General features: G+C 59.4%; 1 protein-coding gene across 1 annotated transcript in view; it reads right to left on the bottom strand.

Annotated features, from left to right (window-relative positions):
• Positions 1-3,428: 3,428 nt before the first annotated feature.
• Positions 3,429-23,979, bottom strand: part of PEPD (peptidase D) — a 130,192-nt gene continuing 109,641 nt past the window's right edge. The window contains exons 12-15 of the mRNA XM_003937320.4: positions 17,609-17,757; positions 7,661-7,845; positions 4,361-4,552; positions 3,429-3,955 (exon numbers count right to left, since the gene is read on the bottom strand). Coding sequence (XP_003937369.1) covers positions 3,818-3,955; positions 4,361-4,552; positions 7,661-7,845; positions 17,609-17,757 — 664 coding nt within the window. The 3' untranslated portion in view covers positions 3,429-3,817. The remainder of the gene's footprint in view (positions 3,956-4,360; positions 4,553-7,660; positions 7,846-17,608; positions 17,758-23,979) is intronic.

Here is a 23,979-nt window from a genome sequence, read left to right as displayed (position 1 = left end):
TATCCACTGCCTGTGCCTAGCCAGACAGTTCATAAGCGTTTTACATCCACTCAGAGAACGGCAGTGCCTAGGTTTTCTTTTACTGCAATATCCCACTCCTCACAGAGCTCTAGGCCTGAAAGCTGTATAGAGGCATCTAGAGAAATGGAGGTTATAGAATTGGACTTGGAATAGAGTTGCCAATGAAACAGTCACTGGTTAGACTATTTGCAGCCCAAACGCCACCTTCCATCCCTCCCTTTAAAGCAGCTGTTAGAACCAGATGTGCTTCTGCATCACTACCTTTCACTTCTGCCTTCCGAGTGTAGCTCCTGTACCTGTACCTGTCGGCTTCCCCCACCCTGACTCCCCATGCAGAGCCATCCTCTTGCCTGGACTTGGTGACTGGCTCCTCGTTGGTGATGAGGACTTGGTGATGGCTCCTGGATGGCAGCATCACTGCCTGCTCTCCAGAACCATCTGTTGCTCCCCATTGCACCCAGGGTGAGACCTAGTCTCCTTGTGGTATGGCGTTTCCCCTTGTCAACTTAATTTCCCTCCACCCTCCTGTGTCACTTTGCTTTGGCTCTAGGGCTTTTCTGAGCTCTTTTCTGCCCTTTCTGGGACAGTTCCTTCGGTCTGGAGTATCTTTTCTGGCTTTTCACTAATAAGCTCTTTCCTCTGTCTCAGCCCCCGGATCTCTACACAAAGCCTATCCTGTTGCTTGCTCCACAGCACTTTGCAGTGTTTGAGACAATATATTTGTTCACGTGGGTTTGAGGTGAAGCCTCTGGGGCGACAGGAGGCTCTGGAGGGAGGGCTCATGTTTGTATCCTGCACGAGCGGAGAAGATGCTCAATTATTGAATGAATACCTAGACACAGAGTTTCAGGAAGGGCTTTAGCATAGAGTTTCTGGAAGGGTCTCTCATGCATTCCTAAAGCTACATGAATTTCTGCAGAGGTTAGAAGAGGCAGATACAAACACAGGGGTAGAGGAGGTAGCTACTGCTGGCCCTTTAGACCTGTGCTTCCAAAGAATGAAACAGGTAGAGACTTACGCGTGTAATCCTAGCACTTTGGGAGGCCAAGGCAGGAGGATTGCTTGAGGCCGTGAGTTCAAGGCCAACTTGGCCAACATAGCAAGACCCTATCTCTATTTATTTTAAACATATTTTTAAAAGAACACCCTTTGACCTACTGGCTCAGGAAAAACATATGACCTTTATGTTCCTAGTGACCTTGGATAGAGCGTTTAGGTGGAAATAGAGATTTCTCCTTGCTCCTTTGTTGTCCACTTCTTGATCAGAGACGTTTATGGAACAGGCAGCTTTGGTATGGAATGTCTGAAAGGAGAAAGGTGTATGATGCACTCAGCTGTGTTTCTCAGTTAACAGAACTCAACTGTCCATTTCGAGCCTCAACCTGACTGAGTGGTTTTATCCTGAAAGCGGCGGAAATTAAAGCCCTGTACACCAGACCGTGTTTGTCACGGGGGAGCAGGGGTGGAGGAGTGCTTGGTGTAACTTTCCTTACGCTCAGAAGACAGTTTTTTTTTTTTTGTTTGTTTGTTTTAAGGGACAGGTTCTAGCCCTGTTGACCAGGCTGGAGTGCAGTGGTGGGATCATAGCTCACTGCAGCCTTGAACTGGGCTCAAGCGATTCTCCCACCTTAACCTCCAGGGTAGGTGGGATCATAGGCACATGCCACCATGCCCAGCTAATTTTTTTTTTTTTTTTTTTTTTTTTTTACTTTTTGAAGAGATGTTTGGGGGGTGGGGCGGGTCTCACTATGATGGCCCAGGCTGGTCTTGAACTCCCAGTCTCAGATGGTCCTTCGGCCTTGGCCTCCCAGAGTGCTGAGATTATAGGCATGAGCCACTGTACCTGGCCAAAAAGACACAATTACTGCTGCTCGGTGTCACAAATGGTTAGCTTAGGGAATGTATTTGTACTAGCAGAAAACCTTCAAGAATGGATGTTATAAATCTAAGAGGCAGATCAGATAAATGGTGATTTGGAACTGAGGTTGGCTTTTATTTTAACGTGACCACTTTATAAGTACTTTTGTGATATTACCATGGGAGGAAATCAACTTGTACTCAACTCTTTGGTGACTTTTTTTTTTTTAAGGCAGTCTCACTCCGTTGCCCAGGCTGGAGTGCAGTGGTGCAATCTCGGCTCACCACAACCTCTGCCACCCAGGTTCAAGAGATTCTCCTGCCTCAGCCTCCCGAGTAGCTGGGATTATAGGCATATGCCACTACACCCAGCTAATTTTTGTATTTTTAGTATAGACGGGGTTTTGCCATGTTGGCCAGGCAGGTCTCAAACTCCTGACCTCAAGTGATCAAATTGCTGAGATTGCAGGCGTGAGCCACCATGCCCAGCCTTTGGTGACTTCTTAAAATGTCCTCTTGAGCCACAGTTTTCCTCTCCCTCATCATTTCATCTGTGATACCTTTCTCACGTGTCCTTCACCTTGGCGTGGGAACTCCTGGACGGAAGCTCTGTGAGGAAGCAAATCTGGAAGGGTGTACAGAATTCCGGAAACCAGCTCCAGGGGTGGGCTGTTCTGTGGGACCCTGGGAGAACTGGACAAACAGAGGCAAGGATGGATACTTCACCAGGCACTGCTGGGCGCTGGCTGGCTTCCTGCCTGGAGTTCAGGAGGACAGTCTCTGCAAATTCGCGGTGGCGCTGCCTTTGTTGGGAGTGTCTCCGACAGATGCTGGCTTTGCTAGTGTGTCCCACGTGAAAAAGAAATCGAGGACAAGAGATCCCTGCAAGTCTCAGCTTTTAAATATCTGTACTTCAAGCTCTACCTAATTCTACCACCTTCAGAAATCTAGTTTGGAGGCAGTAACCATATCAAAAAGGCTTGTTACCAGTCTGCCCTTTAACGTGCACAAAGGCATGGCATGGGGTGACTCGGCCAGTCTGACCTGAGTGCCTAGGATCTTCCTGCAGGATTGCTTGCCCCCACCTCAGACCTCAGGCTGCGCTGATACTGAGAAGCTAAAGCCGCCTTGCCTGGGAGCACTTCTCACCCTTGTCTTTCAGGAGCATGTGGTGGGCGCCTGTGAAATACACGATTTTTAGGCCATTGCCCCTAGAGATTCTGAGTCAGATGGTCTGAGGGGGTCCCAGGAATCTCTTACCAGGTGTCCCACTGGTTCTGATGCCTGTTAGGCTTGGGAAGCCTTGCAGCAAGTGACAGGGTGACACCAAAGCCCTGAGTCCCAGGGGCTCAAAACAGGCTCCTTGGGGAGGACCCTGCCCTTGTCCCACCAGGCCAGTCTGAGGCAGAAGCAGCAGTTAGGGCCTGCGTCACCAGCACCATTTTCCTGGAACTTGACTTTTCATACTGATACCAGGTGAGCCATCTTTTCAGGTGCATGGGTCCCAAATGCTATGTGCAAAGGAATAAAGGGGAAGCCGTGCACAAAGGACCATTTTATGAAACCTTTTATTGCAAATGCCATTCTGCATATTGATTTTTGAGAGAAAGCATCAGAAATGCTCCTTTCCTGGGAAAATATAAATGACAGCAAGACACAGTTTAGTTACTACTAAAGAACAGCATTACTTTCAATCATTTTAAGTCGCTCATTTAATAAGCAAGATATAAAACAGATGCAAGGTGTGAGCCTGCAAAAGGGTAACTAAGAAAGTGCTTCCTCCCCAGGAAACAGCACCGTTTGGTCTGATCAAATGCTGAAGCTGGGATCTGATTCTGGGCGCCGTCTCTCACCGCTGGAGTGCTGACCAGCAGGCTGCCTGTCGCGAAGAGAGGTTGCAAGGCCAGGCGCTCAGGTGCCCTGGGATTTCTGGCTGGCTTTACTTGGGGCCAGAGAAGGACCTAAAGGCCTTGTCACAACCTGCCATGCACGCTTCAATCTCTTCCACAGTGCGGGGCACGCAGGTCAGCAGCTCGATGCCACTGTCAGTTACCACAACGTCATCCTCGATGCGGACCTGGGTCAAGCCAACAGACGCGCGTTATCAGACAGCAGCCTCATGTGCCAGGCTAGAGGGCCAGGCCTGCCTCAGGCCCACCCCACCGTGGGGTGGGAGCAGCTGACATTCCCTGGGAGAGATGGGTAGCCTCCTGGGCTCCATGAAGCCATCCGCTCACATCACCTGCTCACCCTGTCCCTGCCAGGTGGATGGGTGCCCCTGGAGCAGACAGGGGTTTTGTAGAATCCCTGTTCCTACTGAGGGGTGAGGCTCCATCCCGTGACAGACCACACGAAGGGGCAGGCTGACCCACCCTGCCCCAAGGGAGGACGTCACTAGGGTCCCTGTCTTGGGACTAAGGAGTCTGTAGCTGCAGTGGGGTGAGATGTTCCGGGAGCTAGAATGGGGCCTGTGGGCACTCACCCCGCCAAAGCCGCGGAAGCGCTGCAGGACCTCGTGGTTAAAGAAGCAGGCACGGGCCGGATCTGCCAGGGCCTCGTCCAGGAGGTGGTCGATGAGGTAGATGCCCGGCTCCACGGTGAGCACCATGCCTGGTTGCAGGTGCCGTGCAGTGCGCAGGCTCCGCAGGCCGGGCTCGTCGATGCGCTCCACGCCCTGTGCGGAATGGAGATGAGGGGCCCGATGAGCAGCTCCAGGGCTTGCCGTGCCCTCATCAGGAGACAGACGGGCATGTAAGGGCTGGCGCCAGTCTCGTGAGCTCTCCGGCCACTGGGGTCCCCAGCCTAGACTGGCCCCTGCTGTGCTGGGTCATGGGCACCCTGAAAGACCATCCACCCTGCACATACGCCCTGATCTTCAGTGTCCTGGCCACGCTACCCTTGGGCTCGCTTAAGGAGCCCTGTGGCCGCCCACGTGCACGCACCCGGGGCGAGCTGCCCAGACAGGCCTGTGGGGCTGGCCGAGGGTTGGGCTGCCCTCAGCCAGGTCCCGCTCCTGGCCAGAGGAGTGGCAGATGCCAAACTGCTGAAGCCAAAAAAGCTCTTAAGGCAGCTATGAAGCCCCTCAGGGCCACAGCTTTCCTTCCAGGCAGCCCAAGTGGAAACTAGCCCCAGGAGTAGTAGTCCGGGCTCCCCTAGGCCGAGACCCAGGTTTTCCATGTGACTGTCCAGGGAGAGGGACAGGTGCCATCACCAGGGTGGGGCCACCAGCCTTAGTGTGACAGTACACATATGCTGTGTGTGTGTGGCTTGGGGGTGTGATTCCCAGAGGAGCGCTCGGGGCCTTACAGCGGGGCCTTGGGAAACAGCCCCCAGCCCTGGAGGATGCCTCATAGTGGCAGAGCCACTGCCTTCAGGGGCCCCTCTCTGCAGCCCACATGGCCTGGGTGCACACCCAGCCTGGCATTGTCCACTCACAGGCACAGCTGAGGGCGGCTACAGGAGAGCTCCTGCTCGCCCCAGGTCCCCAGGGCACCATCCAGCCGGTGGCCAGGGCCTCTGAGCCAGTGGGCGTGGGCGTGGGTATGCTTTCTGGTCAGGGTCTGAGTCTGCCCTGCCCAGCCACGCTCCCTCCCCCAGGAAGCCCAGCGGCTGGAGCGGGAGCTGTCATTTTTGACTGTTTGGGGGCCAAGAACATCAGACTCCAATTAGTGGTTCACGTAAGGTAACCAGCAACAGGCTGGCTTGGCCTCCATGCTGGGCACAGCCAGAAAGGCTGTGACTGATTCCCCAGGGCAGGGACAGCCATGCTGACCTGCAGACAGCAGGCTGGGCGGGAGGCCATGAGGAGACACCACAGCCTGGCTGGTGTGGCCCCAGCCCCACAACACTTGCTTCTGGGCTGCTGACGGGGAGGTGAGGCCGGAGGGCAGGGATGCCTCATGGCCAGGGGACCATCGAGTGACGGTCCCTGAGGGCAGGTGAGAGGTGCGTGTGGGTTGGGCTGGGGCTTGTCTCCTGTCCCGAAGCTGCTGGGGGTCCCGGGGTCCCTGCTCCAGGACCTTTCCGTCCCTGTCATCCAAAGCCTGCGCTGGGCACCCCCACTGCACCACCGCCCATCTCTCTCCTTCATGCTACTCCCAAAGTGACCGTTCCTGTTTCCCCACCCCACAGTGGTCGAAGCCAGGGGCCCAGGGGAGGCAAGGGCCTGCCAAGGCCAAGTTCCTTCTTCCCAGTCACCCCTCCATTCCCATGGGCCCATGCTCGGCTGCTCTGTGGTGCACGGTGGGGGGGCACCCTGGCGAAACGAACTTTCCTCCCCTCTGAAATCTTGAGGTTCACCACTGAAGCTGGGGCTGGGGGATTAGAAGGGATCCCGAGGGGCAAAGGGGCAAGGCCCGCTTCAGCCCAGCGGCGCAGTTAACCCTTCAGGGTGGTGGCTCCAGGGGCCTGCCCAGGGACCCGCTGAGAACAGGGCACAGGTGCGGGCATAAGAGAAGGGGAAGGGCTGGGCCCCGTGGAGCACAGAGCCGAGTGGGGAAGGCACGAGCCCCTGGGGCCCAGGAAGCACGGCCTTCAGGGTGGGAGGTGCCCATGCCCGCTTCTGCCTGGGCACAGGGCTTGACGAGGCCTCAACTTTTACTGGGCCCCAAGCAGAGGAGCCCCAAATGTGTCTGCAGGCCTGAAGTAAAACAAATGACTTTTATAGGAAAAACCATATTTTTTCCACAATGTTTATCTGTCAGAAGAATAGACTCTGTGAGCACAAAGAGCTGCTTACTGGAAAAGATGAAAACAGTTTGCTGCCAACTTTTGCTGCTGGAAAAAAAGCGCTTTGGCGACTAATGAATAAGAATCTCAGCTAACAATGTCTGGAAGGCCCAGCTCTTGGCTCCCCGCACACAATGGGATGAATAGGCATTAGGAAATTAAACTGATTTTGTTTCTCCAAATTTAACTGTTTACACTTGAGGAAAAAATAATTGAATAATAATGCTTCTCTTAAGCAATTCCCCTCGCCGCCCCCCCTCCCCAAAATTGTTCTTAGTGCTTTCAAAACACCCTGCAGCCAAGAGGCCGAGCCTGGTCTTGGCTAACTGGCTGGGGGGCCCCAGGGCGTGCACAGATTGCACAATCAGCCCCCTGCATTGGGCAGACGGCCAGGGGCAGGAACCGGCCCGACTGCCCAGCCAAGAGGCCGCAGCCACCTGTCCCTTAGGACCTCCCCAAGCCTCACGCACCCTCTGGGTGGTCCTCTGAGGGCTGACAGTCGGAGAGCCTTGTCTGGAGATGGCCCCCCAGCCTCCCTTATCTGCCAAGGGTCCCCAGAGTGCCTGGGGATGAGGAGGCTACAGCGTCACAGGTGTGCGGCCCAGGGGCCTGGGAGGCAGAGGGCACACCAGCGGCAGAGCAGGGCTGCTCCGGGCTTGTGAGGGGCCTCATCAGCTCCCAGCACCCCATGTCTGAATGAAGCCAGAGACCGCAGGATGCAAGGGGTGCCATGCAGCTCCATCACAAAGACCTGTCCTCGGCACCACTGTCCTGCAGGCCCCATGCACCGTATCCTGACTGTGTGCCACCCTTGTGGGCAGGCAACACCTGGGCCCAGTGTGTAGACAGCAGCATCTCTGTGTTCAGGCCTGTGGAGCGCTCACAGGTGCACCCTGCCTTGGCCAGGGCCCCGATTCCTCCCCTCATGCCCTCCGTGTACCACAGGGAGCTGGGGGCCCACCTCTGCTGCCTCCCAGAGCCCCACCCCGCCCTGGGGGCCAGGCTCGGCAGCAGCCGATGGGCAGGCCACTCCGCCTGCCGTGTCCACACTGACCTCTGGGTAGCCTCCCACGTCGTGCACGTCAATGCCCAGGAAGTGGCCGAGCCCGTGAGGCATAAACACGGCCCCCAGGTGGGCCTGGACCATGGCGTCCACGCTTCCGCGCAGGATGCCCATCTGGGTCAGCTCCTCCAGGTGGACGCGGTCAGCCAGGCGGTGCATGTCGGGCCACCAGACACCTGTGGACCAGAGGGAGCTGCCGTGAGCCAGAGCCCAGCAGCTAACACCGGAGGGCCAGGCGCTGGGAGACCCAAAGCCCTCACACTGACTGTGGTGGGAGGGCCTGAGGTGGGGCGGAGGGGGGCACCACACTGCGGGCCCAGGGGGACAAGGCCTAGGGTGGCCCCTCATGCTGGGCTTTCCCAGCCAAAGCCCTGGCCCTTGGGACCCTTCTTTCGCCTTCATTCTGCCCTTAGGGGCAGGTTCCTGTCACCTGCAGCCAGGGGCCCAGTTTGTGCTTCGGGGCCCAGCAGGGGAAACGCGCACATCTCCCCAGTAGCAGACACAGGGAGATTCTGTGGGCCCTGGGCCTGAGGTTCAGGCCCAAACCCTGGCTGACGGCTCTGGTAGGGTTTTGCTGCTGTGGGCATCAGGGAAGCCTGAGGTTGGGGGTAGGGGTCCCTGCACATCCCAGAATGGGGATGAGTCACCCCTGGAGCTGCTGCAGGGAGCAAGGGAACAAAGGTGTCTAAGGCAAAGGTGCGGCTGGCGTGGCCCCACGAGCTGGCTGGCAGGGGTCTGGGCCCCGCCTGCCAACAACAGTGGCACCATCTCCAGGAGAGCCCAGATGTCCAAGCCCCGGCTGTGAATTCAGCCCATCCCCGCCGCATGTTTGTGGGGCAAAGGCCACCATGGAGAAGACTTCCTAAGCACAGGGCTTCCGGGGCCACACAGGCTCTGTGGGGCTCTGGGGCATGGCCTCTCGGAAGGAGGCCCTTGGACAGCTCCCCACCTAGAGCCTCAGCAGCCTGTGGGTACGCCCATCCCACCCCCAGGCTCTGCAGAATCCCAGCATTAGCCTCACCAAGGCTCCCACTGCTGGACAGCCCGAGCACCAGACAAGGACCTGAGGCCGGTAAGGCTTCCTGCCCTGGGTCTGGGCAGGCCACGTGCTGGCAGAGGCCAGGGCCCCAGGACACCCTGGCCAGGGACATGACAGGGGGGCCCTTATCAGTGTGTAGCTAGCTGGCCGGAGAGGGTACTTGGCACAGTCTCTGTGGCACCTCTTGGTGAGGTCCAGCTGGAGAGACCTTGGCTTCTGAGGGCCTCCCTGCCAGGCCCTGTGTTGGCACAGAGCCAGAGCCTGCCCTGCATGGCCCTGTCACTGCTGCTGTGGGAGGGGCCCGGGAGACCCTGAGCTGGCAAGGGCTATGCTGTGATGCAGGGCTATGAACCTCTGTGGCTGGCGCAGGGCAGATGATGGGGTCAGCCGGCGAACAGGGATTAAGAGTCCGCACTGGGACACAGGCTGTCACCCCTGACATGCACGGGGCACAAGTCCCTCATGCTGGGACCCCTTTAGTGCCAGAGTTGGCCGCCCCGGTGCTGGCGTCTCAGGCGGGCTGGAGGCACACGGCTGAGGCACATGGCTTTGGGCGGGCAATAGGGCTGTAGCCTGCCATTCACAGTGCAGCACCCCAGCCATGGCTGTGACCTCAGGGTGGCAGGGGTGGAGATGCCCAGACCTGTCCCCCCTGCCCCGACACACACAGAGCAGGGATCCTCAGAGCCCAGCTTCCTGTCAGCCCAGCCTTCTGCCCCAGCCTTGGAGGGGATGAGGTGGGGATGGTCATCCTAAGGTCTGGGGGCTGGCATGGGGGAGCGCCCCGGCAGGCCTGGGGCAACTCTGGCTGCCACTGCTTTGTAGCTGGGGCAGCCCTGGATACACACACACCCCTGGGGGCCGAGCCTGGGTGGGGGCTTTTCCGTGGGGCACAGCATTCCGGAAAAGGAGACCTGGTTAACTAGAGCCGCCTCCGTCAGCCTCAGCTGCCGCCTGTCAAACAGCCACAATGCAGGCCCTGGAGGGCTGCTCTCAGAGCCTCTGGTGTCACCTGGGGCCTGGGGACAGCACCCCGGACAGGGGCACTGGCCAGCATTCCTCCATCGTGCACGACCAGCAGGCCCCAGTTCCACACTGGTCATTCACGTGCTCCTGGGGTGCGAGCCAAGCCGACCCAGCCTCTGCTGCTGCTCTTCTCTGAGGCCCCAGCCTGGACAATCGTGGGCCACCTTCCCTCCCTCCCTCCCACTGCATCCTCCAGAGGCCAGGCCACCCTTCTGTTCCAGAGGACACAGGCCTTTCTACCTCAGGCCCTTTGCTTTGGCCTGTGACGCCTCATCCAAGGAGTCTCTGGGTAAAAGCTGCCCCTTCCTTAGCTGGGTGTGGTGGTGAGCACCTGTAATCCCAGCTACCCGAGAGGCTGAGGCAGGAGAATCCCTTGAACCCAGGAGGTGGAGGTTGCAGGGAGCTGAGGCTGCACCATTGCACTCCAGCCTGGGTGACAGAGTGAGACTGCATCTCAAAAAAAAAAAACCTGTCCCCTCTTGGGGGAGACCCTGGCTCACTGTTGCAGACCTGGTAATTTCTCCTCGCACCGTCCAGCCTGCAGCCCTCCCCGGGACAGATCTGCTTGCCTACTTCTCATGTCTCACTCCAAGGGTGGGGGTTTCCTGAGTGCCCCTCAGGTCCCCCAACAGCCTGCAAAGCTGGCACGCGGGGCTGGGAGGCCTCCTGTGCGTGACTTGTGCCCCAAGCCCAGTTCAACTGCTTCCTCTTCAACGGACCCTTCTCTGGTCACCAAAGGGGAGCCCCGGGAAGTGCAGCCGGCCTTCCAACCAGGCTGACTTCAACAGCTGGCTGCGCTCTTGGCTCAGCCTCCACAGAGGGCGGGAATCAGGTATAAATCATGCTCCGCGGTGGCCCTTCCCGGGGGCAGGCCCGGCGTCGCCCGGACATGCTGGCCCGGGGGTCCCCTCGGCGCCGCTGGTCTTCCTCGCCTGCCTACCCTTGGGGAAGGCCTTGCACACAGCTCTCTTGGCCGGGAGCGCGAGTTTCTGCCTGTGTGTGGTTAGGGTTGTGACAGTGATTCAACCTCCAGCAACTTGGCCCCAGTGTTGCGGTTACGACACCCATGGCCTGGGCGGGGGCCCCTGGAGTGTGTGAGGGTCACTGTCCTTGCACTAGGCTGGTGGTGTGGGCACAAACTTGAGGGCTCCCTTGCCTGCCTGGGCCCACTCTCAGGCCCCTCCCACCCTGGCAGACTGGAGGCACCGTCAAGCTCTCTAGTCCAGGCTGGAAGGCACCCCGGCTATACCCGGATGCCACACTGGGAATCACACAGAAGCTGGGCACCAGCTGCCCCAACCCCCAGCAAGCACCAAACCTCATTCTGGCTTTCCTGGGGCATCCCTATGCCTGCCCCACCCCTCCCAGAGCCTACCCGGCCCCTCCTCTGGTGCACACTCCTCGGATGCCATCTCTTTAGAAGGAATGGGGCAAACAGGGCCATTCCTGGCCCCGGACAAAGCCCAGGTTCTCAGCCTGGCTTGCTCTTCAGCCTCTCCCTCCCTCACTCCTGGGTGGGGTGCCCAGACCAAGGCCACGGGTCCTAAGAGCTGGCTCTCCCCACCAGCTGTTTCCTTAGCTGGGGCCACCCCCTATGAGCCCCTTTTCCCAGATAAGCTCCCATTCTTCCTGTGGGCCTGTGTTGAGGCTCCTCCTCCAGGAAGCCCTCTCTGACTGCCCCTTCCTGTGCTTTCAGAGTTCATGGCATACACAGCACAGCTGGGTCTGGTTATGACCTCTGGGCTTTGCAAGGGTGGTGCCCTTACCCTGCTCTGTGCCTGGCACAGAGCAGGTGCTCAGTAAATGCCTGGATCCAGGGGAGCCCTGGCTGCCCTCATGGCTCTCTTGCAGCCGGTGCTGTGTCCCCGTCCCCGCCTCCTCTGTGTACTCAGACCCTAGAACGGGCAGGGTGGCCTCTAGATTAGTATCTTGTCATGCGCCTCATGAAACGGCTGGGATCCCAGTGCTCAGGCCCCAGGTGTGGCCAGAGTAGCCCCTGGGTGGTCTTCTGGGCCCACTTGGTCTCCTCAGACAGCACCCGCTCCTGCTGGGCCTGGGGCCCCGGCCAGAGCCTTAAAGCATCCATCACAGCCCCAAGGCCTCCTGCCTCGAGTGTGACAACCCCAAGGGGCTCCCGGACCTGACCGAGCCACGAAGGCAGCATCCTCAGAGCCACTTCCAGACAAACAGCGCACTTCATCTGCGGAACATGGCCCTCAGGGGATGGATGGGGAAGGAGCCAGGCCCTGGGGGTGCAGCACAGCAAGCTCGGGGCTGGGGTCCCAGGGCAGGCCCTGCGGGCTCAGCCTGCGCGTGGGCAGGGGGCTGTGTCGGCCCAGGCCGCTCCTCCAGTCTCCTCCCCTGCACCCCGGCAGAGCGCCCCGGGGAGGAAGAAGAGGCCAAGGAACTGGCTCACCGTTGTGGCCGGCAGGAGGGTGGACATGGGGCCCACACTGAGGGCAGCACTCCCCGTCCTGGTGCCTGCCGCAGAGGCCACCTGTGGCTGGGGTGGCACATACCTGCCGCGCCTGTCTACCTGAGCCCTGCACTCCGCGCCAGCTTTGAGGATGAGGCCTGACCCGTAAGTCCACCCGCTCGGCTCCTGGCCCTGGAGCTGGCTGGGAGGGGAGCAAAGCCGGCAGAGGCGCCCCCTGACCCTCTACTGCCCACCTGGTCGTCCCGCAGCTCAGTGCCCTTCTCTCACCCCGTCAGGCCTGTTTTGGGAAGTGGGGGGACTTCCTGCCACTTCTTTCCCCTCCTCTGACCTCACATCGGCAGCACCCTCCACCCCTAACAAGTGGCCAGGACCCTGAGGGCAGGGACAGAACCGGGAGTTGGGGACGGACAAGGAAGAGCTCATGGAACATGGACCACCCGTGCTGTTCCAGGCTGATAGAAGCTGGGCCCCCAGTGACTTCCAGGTGAGCACAGGAAAGAAGAGAGGAAGGCAGGGAGGCTGTGGGGGGCGCGTGGGCGAGCAGGAGAGGGAGCTGGGTGGGGGCTGGGAGGCAAGGCTGCAGGAAGCTTGGGGGTTTGCAGGCGGAGGGCATAGGGCCCTCAGTCCTGGGGTCCTGCAGAGCTCCAAGGACTGTGTCTGCAGGACCAGGACAGCTGTGCTGCTGCTAGGAACAGCCTTCCTGCTGTGGCTGTGTCAGTGCAGACCCTGGCGCACTGCTATCCTGCTGGCCTCGCCCACCTGCCTCCCCCTGCTCCCCTCACCATGCACGCAGGGGTCTGCATGGGGTGGGCAGGAGCCACGCTGAGCTTGGATCCCACCCGGCCTTCGGTGCATGGCACTCCCTGAGGTCCTGCAGCTGCCAGGCCTGCCCTGCCACCCGCCTGTGGGCTCCCGGCCGCCAGCGTAGCATCCACGTCTGAGTACGCGCAGCCTCCCTCCCTGCCCACTGTGACCATGAGGAATGCTTCCCCTCCGGCTCTAGGATCAGGGTCCAAGGCCTGCATTCCTCAGCTCCCTGGGGTCCTGATCGTTCTTTCCTGCCTCTCCTTTGGGCATAGCTATGGGGTTTCCTGCTTTATTTGCTCTCCCTGGAAGGTCACAGGATGCAGTCGGGCAGTCTCGGTGGGGTGTTTGTCTTGGCCCAGGAACTGAACCCACAAACTCAGGGCATTTCCGCTGGGACAGGGCAGGGGGCTGACCTGGCCACAGCCTCCTCGATGCTATGGGAGGTGACCCGCCCCATCTGGAGGGCAGCTCTGTGGGCCCAGGGCCCGCCTCACGGGCCTTCACTGTGTGTGATCCAGATGGAGTCTGCCTCTGTTCTTGGGGGACATCAGTGCCACACAGCTCAGTGCGGGTGGTGGGTGGTGGTGGGGCTTGCTGGGGGTCTGCTCCATCCCTTCACACAGGGATCTTCTAGACCCCACACTGGTTTGGGCAGTGAAGCCCAGAATTGGGCGGGAGGACCTGGCTCCCGTAGCTGGGCTTGGCATGGTGACACAGACATTCCTGCCAGGCCTGAGGCCTGTGCCTGCCCCAAGAGTAGGCATGAACCAGGTAGCCCCACAGGACGGGAGACCCAGCTCAGACCTTTCTCAGTGGCACATGGGGCTTGGGGACTTGCTCACAGGCCTGGCTACTTTCTGGACAGAATTGCGGCTGCTGACTTGGGCCACTGAACTGGCCAGGATGCCAGCTGTGGAGATGACACCCAAGTCCTGCCCGGGCCGCAGCAAGCTTTCCTGTAGGTGAGGACAGCCAGGGCTGGGCCACCCCGGTCTCAGCCCAGGATGAGGGGTAAGACAATGGCTTTCCCATCAAACACCTCCCAGGCCTTGGCCCCTCCTGCTTCTTGTGGCCTGATGCTGCCTCTGGGTCCCTGATGGGCCTGGCACTGCTCGCTGACCATGCTGAGCTCCTTGACCCGACGCTTGGGTATATAGGGTTGCTGGATGTGGGGTGGGCCCCTCACAGGCCACAGAGCTCTGCTTCCCGCTGGGAACCTCAGCTCCTTCCAGCCTGGGGCTTTGACTTCCTGGACATCTGGATTTCACAACTGCCCATGGATGTCTGACGCTACTACTTGATGTGATGGTGACATACTCTGCAATGACACAGCCCACCTTGGCACAGCTGCAGAACGGCAGGCCAACCCTGCACATGGAGGGTATCCAGGAGACCCTGGCCCATCTGAAAGGCTGTGCCTGGCGGAGGGCCCTCCGTGGAGGGGGCCGTCCTCACTTCTGGGTAGAGGGGCTGTGCTCACAGATACCACGTGAATACACCGCAGGCCACGCTCGCCTGCCAAACCCTCCTGCTGGATCTGAAACACTGATCATTCATTCGAGTGACTAGTGGTATTCCAAAATGAGCAAGAAATTATCATCCCTAGAGTGAAGGAAGGAGGAAGAACGGTGCCCCTTGGGTGACTGCTTCATAGATGCCGGAATTGACAGCTAACAGGGGATGCTTCCCAGAGCTGAAGAGTCAGAAAGAGTAAGGAGGAACGCAGCGAGCACTCTGCCCCGTCCCTTCCTATACGTCCCTTGTGGATTTCACAAGCACAAGGGAATTCACGCTCACTCCCTCTTCCTTTTACCCACAAGGGCCCGCTGGCCATACCCCCCTGCACTCTTCTGCCCTCACCCACTCATCTGCCTGGAGACACCTGTGTATTCATACTCGGGTATGGCAGCTACTTTTTTCTTTTTTTGAGACAGGGTCTCATTCCATCACCCAGGCTGGGATGCCGTGGTGCAACATTGGCTCACTGCAACCTCCGCCCCTCAGGTTCAAGCAATTCTGAGTTCAAGCCTCCTAAGTAGCTGGGATTACATGTGTGAGCCACCACACCTAGCTAATTTTTGTAATTTTAGTAGAGACAAGGTCTGTCCATGTTGCCCAGGCTGGTCTTGAACTCCTGGCCTCAAGTGATCTGCCTGCCTTAGTCTCCCAAAGTGCTGGGATTATAAGCACGAGCCACAGTGCCCAGCCTGCTGCTTTTTAAGCAAAGCAATTCCACACAAAATGTTGTTTTCCTTGGCAGTCACTAAACCAGGTGAATTCAATCAGCACTGTCACCCCAACGAGACCTTACTGACTTTGGGACTTTCTGTCTTGCCTTCCTTTGGAGGCATACCTGAGGTTCCCCTGCTTGCACTCATGCGTTTGTCAAGTTCTGTTCTGTTGGATGCCTGAGGATATAGGGCTGGGGCCTGGCACTGCCCCCAGTGACCCTCCTCGGCCTCTGGTGGGGGCTCTTGAGGCTGGACTGGGCACCCTCTAGAAAGGCCTGCCTACAGTCTGCCTCCACTTAAAGCAAAGGTAGCTGAGGGCCCCTCTGAAGCAGCACTTGGGCCGGCAATGGAGGCTGCAACTCATCCCAGCAATGGGCAGTGGGGCCACGGGGAATGTTTAGTCGATTGCCGAGACATTTGAGTTTCGAGGCCACATCCTGGAAGCTCCCGATCTCTCTTTCCTCTTTTTTCCTGAACGTTGAGAGCACACTGGGCAGCTGCCAGCTCTCTGTGGGTCCTTAACAAAGGGCACTCCATGTCTAACCAAATGCCGCAGTCCAGAGCTGGCTGAGCCCACCCAGGGGTAGACTCTACTTTGGGAGAGCAGGGGTCTATCCCTAGCCCTGATACTTAAGTAAGGTACCCCGCCAGCAGGTGGCAGAGCTGGGGCTGGGCGCGGGGTGCTCATGGGTCTGGGGCCTGCATCCTGGACTCTGAAGCCTTGCTCTACTGCATTGTCCCCTCTGCCCGCGGTCAGCCCCCGTGACTCCTGGAGGACACCTGAGCTCCCCTACACGGGCCGCGTTGGGCCTGCCTGTCTCTCTGGAGGTGTGTATAACTGGGGGTGGGAGGCCGTGGGTGAGGGTGGGAGCAAGCTGGAGGGCCGGACTATGACCCGGGCTGGGCCAACATGCAGTGTTCTCTGACCTGGACCCAGATGGAGGAACTCCAGGCTGCAGGGGGTGGCTGGAGCCTGTGTGCTGAGGGCGGGCCTTGGCTGGGCAATCCAGCTGTGAGTGCAGGCCACTGTCCGGTGCTGCTGCGGCCCTGGCCCCAGCCCAGACCTGATTTTCCACCTCTGGGAGTTTGTGGTGGCACCAAATGACCGAACTGGCTGGAGACTGTTGCTTACAACCAAAGACGCAGAGCCCAGGTGCCCTGGGGGGCCGGCTGTGCCAGGGCCGGTGTACACAGGGAAAGCCCTCTGCACTGCAGGCTGGAGCCTGGCAGCTGCCACACAGACCCCAGCCAGGCTCGCGGGAGCCATGTCTGCAGAGGGCCAGGCCTGGGGGTTGGCTGGTACATGGTGACCCACAGGACCCTGCCCAGGCTCTGGGGAATCCAAAAACTGCAGCAGCGGGGCTGTGCTGAAGCCCTGGAAGGCCTGAAGCAAGAACATGTCCAGACCACATGCTCAATCCTCTCCTCCAGGCAAAGGTGACAAATAGGGACCTCCCATCCCTGCTGGGAAATAGTTTCCATTATTGCAGGACAGAGAGCTGGGGTTCAACCCTTTGGTTGCCAGACTCCACCCTGCCAGGGCCATGGAGGGCCCGGGGTCACCTGGAAGGAGCCTGGCTGAGCGGGATGGGGAGAGCGGGAGGTGCCTGGGGTGGGTGGGGGACGCCTGAAAGCTGGCCTTGCTGGCAGGATGCTGGCTCCCCTCCAGGGGACCTCCTCTGCCAGCCCCACCGGACCTCAACAGCATGCGGTGGGAGGTCAAGGGGCACAAGTTGGGCCTGTGCAGGTCGCCCGGGATTGGGAAGGGTGGGGGCAGGACAGGTTGACCTATGCCGGCCGCTGGGAGAGAGAAAACACCGGGTCCACCGTGGCCTCAACATGACCATCACGGTGGTGACTGTGACTCCTGCAGGGCACTGCCACATGGCGGGTGGCCTTGCAAGTGCTTTACATGGCTTAACTCAGTCTCCCTGAGCTGCTGTCTTCCCATTTACAGACTCGGAAACAGCCACCCAGGGGAGGGCTTTCCGTCCAGTCACAGAGTGCTGAGCGGGGCTTGGACCTACTGTGACCCCATGCCAGCGTCCAGAGTGGGCCGAGCCCTCCCTGGAGTAGACGCTACTTAAGGATATAAGGATAAGGGCAGGGGACAGGCTGGCCAGTGGAGATGCGCAGGTGGAAGCCACCAGATGGTAGGGGGCTTGGCCTGAGCCCCCAGTTCCTGGTTCTGTCTGTCCCTGCCTGGTGGTCTGCCTTGTTTCCTAGGAGTGACCCTGGAGACCTGACGCTACCAGAATCTCAGGAATTAAGCACCTGGAGTGTGGACAGATTCAAGTCACGAAACGCAGGCCCACTTCCTGCAGGCACCTGCCACAGCAGCCGCCCCCGCCCCCACCCCTCCACGCCAGGTACACCTTCCCCACCACCCTGCTGCTCACCTGGCTTCATAGCACCCATGACGGCGCGGGAGCTCCGCAGCACCGCCTCGTAGATGGCCTTCTGGTCTGCAGTGAACTTGCCGTTGGCGGGAAAGGAGCAGGTGATGTCAGATGCAAAGCAGTAATATTCACCACCCATGTCGAACAGGCTGCGGGGAGAGGAGGGCAGGGCAGGTGGGTACTGGGCACCACTGCCCCTCTTACCCTTACAGGTCCCCGCCTGCCCTAGACTCCAGGGCAGCCCAGGTCCTGGATGCAGCAGAGGCTGCTCCCCTTCACAATGAGACTGGTGTGGAGAACTCCCGCCTGCTGTCTCCCATGGCTGTGTGGGCAGGAAAGGCTGAGGGGAGTGGCACAGTCCTGTGCAGGACCCCTGACCCTGAGGACTGGCCTCCAAGAGCTCAGCCATGGAGACTTGCCTGGAGAACTAGGGAGAGGCAGAGATGTCCCAGGACCCCGCCCTCTGCCTGGCTTCCAGCCAGCACACAGCCCCACAGGCCCTCCAAGGTCTCCCTGCACCCAGCACAGAGCACAGACTGAGGCCATGCTTGTGGGAAGCAGAGGAGGAGGGGCCGGGTGGGGGCTCCGGGTAGGATGCAAAGCCTAGAACCCGGCGCCTGAATCGCATCACCTGCTTCTCCCAGGACCCAGAGCGTCTGGGTGGAAACTCAGTGGGTGGCTAGGGCCTCTGGCTCTGCTGCAGCTCTGGGGCCCCCTGGCTGGAGGGATGTGCCTGCACTACCCCTCTGCCCACAGGGGTGGGATGGACAGATTCTGCCAGGGCCCACGGGGAGGGCAAAGAGGAAGTACCAGATGACCTGATGTCCAGCAAGGCTTTCCCAGGGCCTGCTGGGCACATGCCCCTGGAAGCCAGGTGGGCCCTCTCACCCTATCCACCTGCACCCTGGTACCCTCCAGTGGCAGGCAGAGACCAGCAGGATGCAAGCAGGGGCAAGAAGAATGGGGCAGAGGTGCCAGCTGTCCAGGACAGAAGAGGCCTGGGGTCCAGCAGAGGCAGAATGGTGTGGGACAGACGGCGTGGGACAGACAGTGTGGGGCAGACAACGTGGGACAGGAGGCATGGGACTGAGGGCGACAGATGACGGGAGGCCTGCTGAGGCAGGAGGAGGGTGGCTGAGGCTGCCCTCGAGATGCCCCATGAGAGGGGCCCTTGGCACAGCAGGGCCAGAAGGAGTAGGCCTGTCTTTGCCGTGCAAAGGGCCTCAGGGCCCTCTTTGGGCAATAGCAGAGAAGCCGCCCCTGACTCATCCTGCAGTAAGGAAGGGACAGGATAAGGGAAGGGATGCTGGACCCAAACCTGGCTCCCAGGACTACTTGGAAGCAGCCCAGGTGGACAAGGCTGGGCCCGGCTGAGGGGCGGAGGGGTACACGTGGTGCCCCTTCCATTGTGTCCCACCTCAGGAGGCTGCAGGCAACAGACGGAGTGGAACCCTCAGGCCTACTCAGCCCCTTCACAGGTCATGGCCCAGTCACGATGCTGGTTCAGCCCCAGTACCGAAGCCCACCATGTCTGCAGCGTCCAGAACCAGAGCCAGGAGGGGCTGAGGAGGTGCAGCTGCCCCTCTTTGGCTCCACCCTGGGCTTCCCATGGGGTCCATCTGCATCCGCGTGAGTCCTGGCAAGTCTGAGGCCAGGGGCACAGCCGCGGCTTCCATCACGAGAGCCTCTCACCCAAATCCCAGCTTTCATGGTAAACACAGCCACTCCACAAACATTCCAGAAGCTGCCTGTGGGGGGTCCTGCCGCACTGGAGGGAGCCGGGGGTGGAGGACCCTGGCCCCACGTGGAGCAAGGAGTGGGGCCACGTGGCCAGACAGGCAGCATCAGCCGACCCACCCAGGCAGATTTCTAAAAGAAAAACTTGAATGCACAACCAGGATGCTTTGCTAAAATCCAAAGTCCCCAGCCGGGCACTTTTTAATCTCCTATATTTTCTGATTGCAAAACACCATCAGCAGTGTCAACAGGGCAGAAAGGTCCAGATAACACCTCAGGTGACTCTACGGGTGGGGGATGAGCCCCGCCTGCACGACAGGGAGCTTCAGGTTGGGTCAGAGTCACAGGATCTCTGGATGCAGTGGGCTGCTTGGGCCAACAGCTGCCTGGAAATTTACTTCTGCTCAGGGCACAGGCTTCCCCACGGCTGGCCTGGAGGGCGGGGCATGTCGGAGCCCTAAACTGAAGGGAAACTGAGGCTCAGAACACAGGTCCAGGAAAGCCCTGAGTCAGGAGGATAAACAACTTGGAGCCCGGAGACGGGTTCTCCTGTCGTGGCTGCAGTGTTCAGCCTCCAGGGCCTCAGTCTTCCCATCTGTAAAACGGGACCCTCCTATCACTGTAGCGCTGTGTCCTCTTGGGGCCAGCAGTGGGGAGTGGAGCCGTATGGACCACAGCCTAGTTTTGCCTGGGGACAGCTAAGCGTTTTCATTTAGGTTCCCCAGAGTTGACCAAGGAAAATGGTTTGTGGTTTGTTGGTTTTAGAACATGCAAGAATGTCCTGGGCAGAGAGGACAGGGCCATGGGGGACACGGATTCCTTAGGAGGCACCAAGTCAGAAGGTGACCTGCAGCAGCAACCAGGACAGAAGGCCCCTCAGACTGTGCTGCTACAAAAGAAAAAGCAGAAACTGAACTATTGTTAAAAAACAACGACAAAAAAACAAACAAATCAGGAAGCCCACAAGAATACCCCGAATGCTGGAATCATCTAGAAGCATCAAAACAAGACTGTTCTCCAGTGCAGATCAGACTCGGATCCAGTTCCCCAAACTCTCGTCAGCAAAGCAGAAAGCACATGGGATAGTGGGTGCCTGAATATTGTTGGCCAGTCTGACTTTATCTCCCAGCTTCTAGAAGACTCCAACTACATTTCTTGTTTGAAAATCATCCGCTTTCTGGAGAGGGAAGTATACACCCAGCCAGCCATCTCCATCCCGCCCAGCGAGGCCCGGGCGCGGAGCTGAAGTCTATTTTTGTGCTCCTCTCAGTTCCCTATCTTTTTCTGCCTTAAAAAAAAAAAAAAAATCCCCCTAGCGTTTCTACACACTTAAGTTATTCAGATGCAAGCCTTTCTGGAATCCAAGGACGAAGGCCATGGCTTTGATAAATCATCTCCCTCCCACTCCTCTGTGTCCACTTTATCCATCCTCTGAACGCAAACCGACAACAGAGAATTCGGTCATACGTTGGCTCAATCGAGAACAGGAACACAGGATCCCTCCTTCCTGGCTGTCTGGGGACCCTACCATCTTTGGCCGAGAGAGTCTCTGATAATACAAGACATCTGGGAGATGGGACGCATCTCCAAGCAACATGCTGGCGTCTCACTCCCCACATGTGTTCTGAGGGCTCTGTTCTGGCCGGGAAGAGAGGTTCTGTCTTCTGCTGGCTCCTTCTGGGTAGCTCTGGGCCTGGGCTACCCGCCATCATTGGCCCACCCAGACCCTCCCCGGGCCCCACTGCAGGGACCGGCCAGCCCACAGGCAGAAGGCCTCCAAGATGGGACGGCCACTGTCGGAAGGGTTAGGAACAGTTTTCGGGGGGAAATGCTGCAATGTTTATATGAGAGCCACTTTGGACTTGGTTTGCAGTTTCATTTGAGTCCCCTGAGTCGTGGCGCCGCTCTTAGCTGTTCGATCCAGCATTTTACGCGTGCGGGAAATTCAGGCCCGAGAGAGTATTTCAGACTCCTATGTGCAGCCGTCCTGGTCGGTGTCCCAGGCCAGGCTGGGGGATTTCTGAGCAGCAGGAAGCCCTTGCTTATCCTCAGTGTATGACAGAAAGGAAGGCGTACGGGTCACTGTTCCCTTCATCTGCTGCAGCGGGCAGCCCCTGCAGACACGGCGGCGAGCTGTGGTCTCCAGGGTGCATTGGGCCGCTGCCTGCTCCCAGCCAGGCCTTCTGTGGAGTGCCAAGCTCCAAGTGTGGCCAGCAGGGGCAAAGGCCACCACTCAGAGTCCTTGAGGCTCCCTGTGCCACGGCCTGACCCACCAAGGGGACCTCTCTCGAGTGCCTTCTCGGGCATCTCTGCTCCCTTCCCGTGTGATGGTTGCTCCTCCGGGGCCGAGGCAGACAGGAAAGCTGCCTGTGCCACCAGCGCATGACCACAGCTTCTGGTCCCCAGAGCCAGTAATGCCTGGTGCACGCAGTGGGTGACAGGAGCAGCCGCGTGCCGTGGGCCTCCTGGGTGCCTGGAGTGGCACTGCCGTTTTATATTATGACATGGACAGCTAGGGCCCAGGGTCCCGGAAGAGCACACGGGGTGCCTCGCTGAGAGGCGGGTGAGATGCAAGGACAGCTGCCAGGAAAGCACAGTGGGGCGAGGCCTGGGCATCAGGGCAGTGGCCTTGGCAGGCGGGAGGGAGAGTCACACGCACAGCACATGTTGCATTTTGCTTTTTTTGGTGACCAGTGTCTCATGATGTCTGGGAGCACCCAGGCCGTCTGGACAAGTGCTGTGGGTCATGACATCAGCTGAGGCGGGTACAGCCACGAAGCACAAACAAGAGACAAATAGAAAACGTGTAGGCAGGTGTCTGCTCGTAACCAGGCCTGTCCACGTGTGTGAGGATGGGTGAGAATGGAGAGCGCGCTGCTAACTGGGACGGGATGAGACGGCCATGGCCTACAGGTCTGGGGAGTGAGCTGGCCAGGGCCTGGGCCCTCCTGAGGGCATTCTCTGGCCCCAAAAGCATGTCTTTAAGATGGCAGAGTGCTCAGGCCAGGGCTGGCTGGTGACAGCAAGCCTCCCAGGGAGGTAACAGCAAGGTGGCAGGGGAGGGCTGGGCTGTGCCGGGCAGCAAAGAGCAGGCCCAGGGCCGACACTCTACCCTGGAGCTCACCAAGTTATCAGGCCCCAAGTGGAGCGGGGCGAAGGGTTCCCCAGAAGCTTGCCACCTGTGGGGGTCGCAGCATGCTAGTGGCACACAGACTCAGGCTGAGTAGACAACGGGAGCGGGTACCCAGGCTGCAGGGCCCCCATGGGAGACCACAGTGGCTGCTGAGGTCCTGGGTGAGCACGGACCCCGCAGCCTGCAGCAGCGAGGGCTGACTGTTGTCTAGGCAGGGAAGTAGGGGAAGAGGGCACTGGTGGCTGCTGAGTGTGCGGGCTGGGACAGGTCTTTCCACCTAGCCAGGCTGCCTGCCCACCCCGCCCCATCCAGGAGCAACACAGACCAGGCCCAGGCCCAGGCCCACCGTCCTGAGACAACGCTGCCCTCTGCTGGCCAGTGCTGGAAGGACCGGCTCCAGGCCCACTAGCCGCATACTGACTGGGGCAACCAAGGCCTGGGGCATCCCGGGTGCTCTAGAAGCTCTTCGAGGGGCCACAGCAGGTTAAGGCCCCCACCCCCACCACCTGATGGGGAAGTGAGGGAGGCAGGAGGAGTGTCGCAGCTGCTTTCCCAACCAGAGCCCTTCACTACTGCCCCACAGGGTGAGCCTGCCTGGGGCCTGGGGCAGCCTCAGGCCTGGAGTGCAGCAAGGCGTGGGCCCTCTCTGGGCACCCTGCTTCCCAGAATCATGGATCATGCGTCCCCTGCCCTGGCTGCGAAGCTCGCTGGCTTACAGTGCCTCCACCCACCTGGGGGGCCCTGGTACCCACAGCCCAGGTTGGTTGTGGAAAGACAGAGCATCACACAGGGGCTCAGAAGATGACCAGGAGGAGCAGCGAGAGGAGTCCTGGTCAGCTCTGTGCTCACACAAACCTGCTCGCGGCTGGAATGAGTGGGGAGGTGTCTTCTGGGGCCTTCCACTTAGGAAGGGCCTCCAGTGACCTCAGGCTCCTCGCTCCATGTGAACATGTTGAAAGCTTTAATTAGCAAGTGTGCTGTGCTTTTGTAACCCTGTCCTTGAAGATCTGCCCGAATGCTTTAAAAAGGAAAACAAGCAGCAAATGGCCCCTCTAGTACAGGGATTGGGAGATGGGGTTCATGGTGAACCCCAGAGTCACAGCGGGAAAGGGCTCTGAGAACAGCAAACCCCCCAGAGGCTTGGTGGCTACAGGCCCACACAGGACCACGTGGCTCTGAACCAGGCCGAGTGGGTGCAGCCACAACAAAGCCGGGTCCCTCACCACTGGGTCCCTCACCACTGCGCATGCAAGGGGGTGGGGCAGGATCCTGCCCAGAGAGGCGGGAAGGCGCCTGAGGGGCGGCTGGCTGGGCGTGAGGAACAGCCCTCAGGATGCCCGCCTGTCTCAGTCCTTGGCTGACAAGCCTGACCCTGAACGAACCAGCGTGTCTGGTTCACAGCCCTTCTCTGGCCATGACCATGGCCAACAGTGAACTCGGCCCAGCTCCAGGGAAGCTCCTGGAAGGGTAAGGATGGAGGACTGAGAGGGGGCCTGGCCGA

This window comes from Saimiri boliviensis, chromosome 14 (genome assembly GCF_048565385.1).
Source record: "Saimiri boliviensis isolate mSaiBol1 chromosome 14, mSaiBol1.pri, whole genome shotgun sequence".
In the NCBI taxonomy this organism is placed as follows: Eukaryota; Metazoa; Chordata; class Mammalia; order Primates; family Cebidae; genus Saimiri; species Saimiri boliviensis.
This window is presented reverse-complemented; position numbering and strand designations above follow the sequence as displayed.